Source organism: Salmo salar, chromosome ssa15, assembly GCF_905237065.1.
Source record: "Salmo salar chromosome ssa15, Ssal_v3.1, whole genome shotgun sequence".
Classification (NCBI taxonomy): domain Eukaryota; kingdom Metazoa; phylum Chordata; class Actinopteri; order Salmoniformes; family Salmonidae; genus Salmo; species Salmo salar.
Genome location: NC_059456.1, coordinates 43,019,084 through 43,028,033, shown reverse-complemented (window position 1 = coordinate 43,028,033; position 8,950 = coordinate 43,019,084). Strand labels below are relative to the sequence as shown.

Below are 8,950 nucleotides of genomic sequence, written 5' to 3'. Positions count from 1 at the left end.
CGCACTATGCATGCCAAATATGGCTTTGCTGAAATAGAGTTTCCTTGAACTAGCTGAAGAAATAACATCCCAAATGTAATGCAAAATGTCCTTGAAATCTACAGGATTGGTTTTTTTTTAGGATAAGGGCTAGGGGCCAACTGAGAATTCAGCAATTGGCTGTGTTGCTCCCTCAACATGGAGCTCCAGAACCGAGCTTGGCTCACAGCTGGACCCCAGAAAACCTGGGTTTGTCTCCTTGGACCTCTGCTCCCTATCCTGGGCTGGCCTGGGCAATCTGCACTTGGCTCTGGGCCGCCACTGTCAGCCCAATACAGAGATCCAGAGGATGAGCCAATAAATCATGTGCTGGACAATATTTGTAGGCTACTTGATATACTCTTTATACAAGTGGGGAGCTTGAGTGAATTGAACAAATCAAAATCATAATATTAGTCCAAAAAGTCTTTATTTCTGAATCCCAATGAAAAATAATGCCACATTTATGCCCACACAGCAAAGGAAAACATTCTTTGCACAGGAGGTTGGTGGCACCTTAATTGGGGAGGATGGTTCGTGGTAATGGCTGGAGCGGAATCAGTGGAATGGTATCAAATACATCAAACACATGGTTTACATGTGTTTGATGCCATTCCATTAGCTCCGTTCCAGCCATTATGAGCCGTCCTCCCTTCAGCAGCCAACACTGGTTCTTTGTTCACAAAAGCTGGTGCATTCAATTGTTCAGTTTCTCATCTACAAAGGGGGCATCAAAGGGAATGAAATAACTTAAATATAAATTCTTTAACATTTTCTTACCCCCCCCAACTTACATGGTGAATCACCAGGGAAGGACCGGTCGATAAGCAACAATTAGGTCAATGATTTCAAAATAAGGAAGTAAAAAAATAAGTAAATATACAAAACTGGAATGGGTCAACAAAATTAAATGTTTTACATTCATTTATCATTTCTTTAACATTAATTATTAAATGTATTGTATTGTTCAGTGAACATTTTGAACCATTTCCTAAATAAATATTTTATATTCAGAGGGGTTTCAACTAACTTCAAATTAAATAAGGCCTTAACACTTAACAAACCTAGAATATCTGGACACAACGTAAGTTACCATTAGCAAAATGTGGATATCCTCACTTGGATTCAATTAAGACCATTGAGGTATTTACGTCTCAAATATTTTTGATTTAATATGTAAAAAGGTAAGCTTCTCATTTGTTTTCCTTGACTAACATACCATACATAGCCAGTGAGTTTGTGACAAATCACTGATACAAATGCATTGAATTGTTGGCCTCACAGACCTGTCCGCACAATCGCTTGTGTACACACACAAATACATAGTCATCCTTCCTTGATGGTGGATAGTAACAGCCTGTTTGGTGTGTTTCGCTACACCAGTAACTGTCTATGTACAGTAGCTGTCTGTCTTAAAGGGTACTGTAACAGTGACCTCAGTGAGGTGTTGCTAAAAGCATTGGGGAAAAAACACCCAATAACTGGAAAGGATCGCAAAACAATAGAACAATTAAACGTACAAACAAATAATAGGCTACCTGTTGAGAATCTAACAGCAAAGAGAAGGTCAATTCGTTGGTAGAACAGAACATTCACACCATTCATTTTGTACACTCAATTCCAAAGGTTCGTATCAGTACATGAGCATGCCTTTCAGATGATCATATCCCCCAGTTGTCAGTCAGTGCGACTCCGGTAAGGTTAAGGGTCAGGGCGAGGTTGTAAATCTCACACAAACTAAACAAGACTTTGGTCACAGTTCTAGCTAAAAGAAAGACATTCATTTCAAACCATTCATTTTGTATCAGCATTGCCCAGCCCCCTATCCCATCTACCCTCACGAGGATTCCAGTCACAAATATGTTTGCTCCTTCTTTCCTCTCATACCACAGCCCTATGTTATTGCACAATTACATTTACTTAGACCAGGTAGTCTTCCCACAGTATACAGAAACTGTCCACCAAGCTAAGGGTCTTCAGAATATGTACTGGAACATGGCTGGTAAGAGTTTAGTTATACATTGTTCGGACTGTGACCTGTGCTCTCAATACCAGATGTTTGTGGAGCAACTGCTTGATTGGTAAATCGTTTTAAAATCTTTACAGGCGAGCTTCAGACTCTTCCGTTGTTTAAGCCATGCATGTGTCAGCATTCAATGGCATGCTGGTAGAAAAACGCATTTAAAAAAAAGTTGATTTCTATTATCAACATGTAGCTAGCAGCTAACAGGTCTACGAGCATGGTTCTCTGCTAAATATAAAAAGTGACTTTTATTAGGTATCTCAATGTACTTTGAAGTTGTATATGTCTATAGCTTTAATAGAGAAATATAAACCAACAAAAGGGTTCCTTACACATGGTTTCAACCGAGCCCATTTGTTTAATGGGTAAATGGATATAGTGGCCTTTCTAACAAAACAAGTACGTACATCCAGTCATTTCACCATACAACCTAATATGTATCAGGGAAAATACCCATCTTCCCTACTCTGGTTGCAGCAGGAACTTTTGCCCGCTGAGTTGTACCGGAATACCAAGATTGCTATTCGCATGAAAACAACCTATTTCCCAAATCATAAAGGTAACCAGATACACCAACCCCCCACAAAAATGTCCTTTATAATCCACACACCGTTTTGTGAATTTCACTCTGCGCCACGCCAATTCACAGATGGTGTGATCCCGTACACCAAACTTTCACTGTACTGTAGTCACTCTAAGGAAATCTTAGGCCAGAAGGCGAGGGAGGCCAGTAACACTGAAGAAAAGTAGAATAACAGATCATTCGATAGACTCCATTTCAGTACTCTAGTCCTCACTGCTACTAGAAGGTGTGTGTGTTTGGGAGGATCAACATTTGAGAGGTGAGAGACAGCAGGGTCATGTTCAGAAGTCACAAAATAGGAGAAAGCAAACAGGAGGTGCTACGGCAGGGATGGGCAACTTTCCAAAAACAAAGTATCTTATTGTTTAGAGTAATAATAGTAGAATACACAAGGAGCAATTTCTAAATTTGGTTGTGCATAAGCAGTTTCTATTGTTATGTCAGTCACTGACAGTCCCTCAATTAGCCCATGTCAGCTAAGATATTTTAGATTGGTAGTTAGTCTAGCCAGCTTTCTAAACTTGTAGTAATTATGGTAAATTTAACGGTCGGGGGGCCCCCATTGATTATATTAGTCACTCTCACTCAGATATATTAAAAACGGCAAAACTGCATGTTAAAAACATTTCTCTCCACCCTATGGCAAAATGTGTAGAATAGCAGCAAATTAGCTGTAAAACTGAAAAATCCTCTCCTCCCCAAGGCAAAATGTGTAGAATTGCAGGAAATGAACTGGAATTCTAACTTAGGGTCCCCCAAAAAGCTAGGGCCGGACTGACTGCATGCGTGGGTATGGATGTGGGTAAGCAGACCCGCGAGCCACTGCGGCCCCTTGTGATGAGTTCCGATTTTTTGTGGCCCCCACCCTCACCAAAGTTGCCCATCCCTGTGTTACGGGAACTTGTTTAATAAGAACACATATTTTCATTTTCTATTTCAAAACGTTTTGCTTTGTGGTGCCCTACTGAACACAACCCAGGTGTGGAGCTTTAGTGTTACCTCTCGCAAACCTCTGAATATCTGTGAGAGTCTTTGAGAGCACAATGGCAGTGGTGGCTAGTAGAAGATGGGAAGAAGGAGGACTATTTCTAAAGATCACACTATGATGTTTCCTTTGCTCCATCAAAATATAAAGCTAATAATTTGTAGAAATAGATAGTGTACCGTTTAAAAAGCTCATTTTCAGAGATTGTGTATAACTGTGCTTCTCTTTTTTTCTTTTGAGGCTAGCTGCATATGTATCATTGACAGGAAATCATGTTGCCATGAAGAATTAGGTTGGCCGGTCACCACTGAATCTTAGTGACTTTTGACCTCTAGTCCAAGTGTGTTCCTATTGGCAGGCAACCGACTCCTCCCCTCTAAGCAACACAAGTACAGTATTTGAAACACTGGTGACACCAAGGGAGACTCAATAGTCGAAGGTGGCCTTCCACTCCATGTCTCCTCTCCTCCCCTGGACTCATCTGAAGAGGAGAACAGGCTAAGAAGCCACGCTAGACAATTGAGATGTGCCCCAACAATTACAGAACAAACAGATAAAAAAGAAGATAAACATGAGTGAGGTCATAGATGGCCTATGAGGATGAGTTCTGTTCAGAGATTGGGGCATTAGGGTGAGAGCAGTATGGTCCATAAGAGGGTGAGGAGAGGGTAGAGGGGGTCTAGGCTTCGGTTTAGGTTCAGGCTGTTCCACTGGCAGAGTAGGAGAACTGGGGGAAGTGGGGTCTCCTGTCGCTGTCGAAAGACTCCATGCTGTCATCTGGGAAGGAAAAAGAGGGCAAGTTAGAGAAAGAGAGTTAAAGCGTAATTAATTCAAAACTGACATTCACGTTCCAAAATAATACAACTCAGTAACAAAGCAGTTAAGTCAAATTGTGGTTCAAATGGTAGTATGAAAGCTACTAAGCCCACTAGGGGTAGTCATTGTGCTATAAATCCATCAACTCTTTAAAGCAGGGGTGTCAAACATATGGCCCGAGGGGGAACAAATTACTGCACTCAGTATCAGAAAGTAGGCTGATCCTCTTGGAAGTCTCGTAGATCGATGCGTTGCACATTTTTTGTTTATAGAGTCCTTTGCATAAACTACCACCGTACGCCACTTCTCTGTTAACCTACAGAAATACAAGATATCAGACACCGTCTCAGGCCAACTTTGGAGATCCCTTTGATCTCAACAGTTAAGTAAATCTGCCTTTAGCTATTTTGCACCTTGCTTGTGGAATGGTCTACAGAGTTTGCTGAAATTGGATGAATTAGTGCCTCTAAAGCGAGAAGCGGGCAGGCAAAGCAAGCAGAGAGGCGGATGAGAAGAACGGGATAGGCAGAGCAGTGACTGTATTCTAGCAGGATAGTCCATATCTCCAATCACCTTCGCTGATAGCGATGTTGTGTTTCCATAAGTGGATTTTTATTTTACCTTTATTTAACTAGGCAAGTCAGTTAAGAACAAATTCTTATTTACAGTGACCACCTACCGGGGAACAGTGGGTTAACTGCCTTGTTCAGGGGCAGAACGACATATTTTTACCTTGTCAGCTCAGGGATTCGATCCAGCAACCTTTCGGTTAATGGCCCAATGCTCTAACCACTAGGCTACCTGCTGCCCCATATGCTTAACATACAAAATATATAAGGGGAGGGAGGGTACCTTGTCCTGGAGGTGTGATGGTGATGGTCTGCCCGGTGAACTCCACATCAAAATAGCGGGTGTCTGTTTCCGAGGTGACCTGGGGCTTGAAGGGTGGGACCAGCTGAGAAGAAAAGGAAGGAGTCATGATAGTGGGCACCTACATGTCATAACACTTGTCATAACCAAGAACAATGAGAACTAGTGGAGGCTGCTGAGGGGAGGACAGCTCATAATAATGGCTGGAACGGAGCGAATGGCATCAAACACATGGGAACCCATGTGTTTGATACCATTTCACTTATTCCGCTCCAGCCATTACAACGAGCTCGTCCTCCCCAGTTAAGGTAGCACCGACCTCCTGCGATGAGAACACAGAAAGCTAAGGATACGATACCTTCTTCTCATACACGTCTTGCCACTCGATCCCAGCGAAGAACTTGTGCTGCATTATCTCCTTGGCGTCATCAGGCCCTCCACCTAACCTAAAGAGAGGCACACACACACACACACACACACACACACACACACACACAGACTCAGTGTCTTGCACTACTTTACCTATAGTTAAAAGCCATTAGTTTTCAGGCTGCCATAGCACTTCATTTATTGAATGACCATTGTTACAAGCAAGGTGTTTTGAGGTTGTACTTTCAATCAATCAAATCAATCAAATGTATTTATAAAGCCCTTTTTACATCAGCCGATGTCACAAAGTGCTATACAGAGGGGAGGACGGCTTTAGCACGTATTGGTCGTTAGCACGTAGGGCGCTCCGATTGGTGTTACCTTAGTCTGTGTTACACCTGTGCTGGTTGCCATCTCATTAGTGGGAAGGCGTTTCATCTATGCTGACTCAGGTGCTATTTAAGAGTGGCTGGCCCAGCGCTCCAGTTGTCATGAGAGAAGTGGAGGGTCAACACCTTTATTTGGCTCTCCCTATTTGATTTCTAGAAAAACATTAATTTGTCTCATTTCCCTGATCTAATTTTGCTCCACCTTTTTCGTTTGCTTCCTATCTTTAAGTTATGTGTGAGATTTTCTTTTTGCCTCTTCTTGGGCAAATTTAGTGGACATCTTTTAGGTTCCAGTTGTTGTTGCTCCTAAACCCCCCCGTTTCGTTTTGGTTGTTTGTCAGTGACTCTTTGTTAGTTCCCCCTTCTGTTTAGCGCCATTTTTGGTTTTCTTGCTTGGGTATGTAACGCCACCGCATACAAATGCAGAAACATACTTCACACACACCCCTGTCTTACCTCTGCTTGGGGTCCTTCTTGAGCAGACCAGAGAGCAGGGACTTTCCCTCGGGCCCCAGGGTCCTAGGGAAGCGGATCTCCTCCATCAGGATCAGCTCAAACAGCTTCTCGTGGTCCTGGTTGTAGAAGGGCAGTCGACCGCACATCATCTCATACATGACCACACCCAGACCCCACCAGTCCACAGCACGACCGTAGTCATTGTCCTCCAGCACCTGTGTGTTAGGAAAGGGGGAGGTAGAACATGAGTGTCATGTACAGGTGGCTAGTAGATCCTCTGGAAGGGCTTTCAAACCCTTAACTTCTATGTTAATGGTTCTGATGATAGCTTTCTATCAGTGGAAGAACAGGGTTGATGGGTAGGTGTTTACCTCGGGGGCCAGGTACTCTGGCGTCCCACAGAAGGTCTTCATGGTGGCCCCGTCCTTGATGCCCTCCTTACACAGGCCAAAGTCTGTGATCTTGATGTGGCCGTCTTTGTCCAGCATCAGGTTTTCCAGCTACAGTAGAGAGAGAGTTAGGGAGGTTCCAATAAGAACACATATTATTATTTTCCATTGCGAAACGTTTTCCGACTCCTTAACTTACCTTCAGGTCCCTGTAAACCACGTTCTTCTCCGAGTGGAGGTAGTCCAGCGCCGACACAATCTCAGCTCCGTAGAACCGGGCCCTCTCCTCGGAGAACACACGGTCTCGTGATAGGTGAAAGAACAGCTAGGTGGAAGGAGATGGCGATTGTGTCAATTACATTTACGGTCACATAAATCCGACCCATTTCCCCTCACCTTTGCTAGTATTAAGTTCACTCCCATCAATTGTCTTACATGTAGATTAAGGAGCCATGTCTGTTCTATTCATTACAGTTCATCTGCAAGGTTCAGAGTATTTCACCTCACTGATAAGGTCTATACCCCGGGTAAAATGCAACACAGTACTCACCTCTCCTCCATTGGCATACTCCATGACGAAACACAAGCGGTCAGGCGTCTGGAAGGAGTACTTCAGACCCTTAATGGTAAGGAGAAGGAAAACGTTTAAGAAACACAATGCTACCCATTTATATTAGGATAAAAGTAAACAGAGGGAACACATTTGCTGATGCACACCAATGGAATGGTCTCTCACCGTTAAGAAGGGGTGTTTGGAGTTCTGCAGTACTCTGTTTTCAGTGAGAGTGTGCGCTACTTCATCCTAGAGAAGACTAAGTAGATGAGCTTGATCCAAGTAAAGGAAATACCAGTATGTGCAGACACAAACTGAGACAAAGACACACGCACACACTCGTCTACTCACTTTCGCCACAATCACTTCTTTCTTGAGGATTTTCATAGCGTAGTATTTTCCTGTGGCTTTTTCCTTCACCAGGATAACCTTCCCAAAAGTGCCTTTTCCCAAGAGCTTGAGGTATTCAAAGTCGGGCATAGTCTAGGAGTTGAGAACAAAGAGTTGGATTAACTTTATTTGACCATATCTAAAACCCTGCCGCTGGTATTTGTCTTGTATTAAAGTAACAAAAAATGCTGAGTAGAAAGGGTTAGGGCTAGGGTTGGGTGTACGCACCACTTTAAGTTTGGGTTTGGTGAGGTACATCTCCATGTCCATGGGGTCTGGCGAGGAGTCCATCCTCTCCTCCTCCTGTTTCTGCAGCCCATCTGCCACCTCCTGGATGGCCTTCGTCCACTGCTCCCTAAGGATGGAAGGAACCAGAGGGGGATGTCACGTCCTGACCATAGAAAGCTTTTATTTTCTATGGTAGAGTAGGTCAGGGCGTGACAGGTTTTTTTCCTAGTTGTTATTTTCTATGTGGGGTTCTAGTTTAGTTTTTCTATGTTTAGGTGATTGGTGTGATTCCCAATTAGAGGCAGCTGGTAATCGTTGTCTCTAATTGGGGATCATACTTAAGTAGCTTGTTTTTCCACTGGGGGGATATGGGATATTGTTTATGTATAGTTGTATTATAGTCACGGTTCGTCTATTCTTTATTTGTTTTGTATTTTGCATTACGTTTCACTTTATAATAAATAATGTGGAACGCTACTCACGCTGCGCCTTGGTCCGATTATTTTTATGACGAACGTGACAGGGGATGACTCTACGGGCTCTATTTTCGGCTGGTGCTAAGGAAGCGCAAGTGTCAAATGAACATTAGTTTGCAATTTCGTCAAGTAAAAACTGACGCACTTTCATTTTCCACTCCTTAGGCCAGGTTTGGACATTTACCTGTCTCACATCAGCTCGCTTGTGCTGAGGTGGGAGGGATGGAAATATTTAAGATGCGCCAATAAGCCAATTTTGGTCAGGGAAAAAAAAAAGATTACAAATATTTTTTTTAAATCACAGTGAAACTAGGGATATTTAAGGCCAACCAAAATTTGGTCTTAGCGCTAACTCAATTGGTTACGGCATTGATTTAGCCAGCGGAGGCACACACAGTAGCCTTA

General features: G+C 43.0%; 1 protein-coding gene across 2 annotated transcripts in view; it reads right to left on the bottom strand.

Annotated features, from left to right (window-relative positions):
* Window positions 1-429: 429 nt before the first annotated feature.
* LOC106571474 (RAC-alpha serine/threonine-protein kinase) overlaps window positions 430-8,950 on the bottom strand; it is a 37,571-nt gene continuing 29,050 nt past the window's right edge. For both annotated transcript variants that reach the window (XM_014144624.2, XM_014144625.2), the window contains exons 5-14: window positions 8,070-8,196; window positions 7,803-7,934; window positions 7,635-7,700; window positions 7,449-7,517; window positions 7,098-7,223; window positions 6,881-7,009; window positions 6,510-6,724; window positions 5,654-5,741; window positions 5,278-5,380; window positions 430-4,386 (exon numbers count right to left, since the gene is read on the bottom strand). In XM_014144624.2, coding sequence (XP_014000099.1) covers window positions 4,307-4,386; window positions 5,278-5,380; window positions 5,654-5,741; window positions 6,510-6,724; window positions 6,881-7,009; window positions 7,098-7,223; window positions 7,449-7,517; window positions 7,635-7,700; window positions 7,803-7,934; window positions 8,070-8,196 — 1,135 coding nt within the window. In that variant the 3' untranslated portion in view covers window positions 430-4,306. The remainder of the gene's footprint in view (window positions 4,387-5,277; window positions 5,381-5,653; window positions 5,742-6,509; window positions 6,725-6,880; window positions 7,010-7,097; window positions 7,224-7,448; window positions 7,518-7,634; window positions 7,701-7,802; window positions 7,935-8,069; window positions 8,197-8,950) is intronic.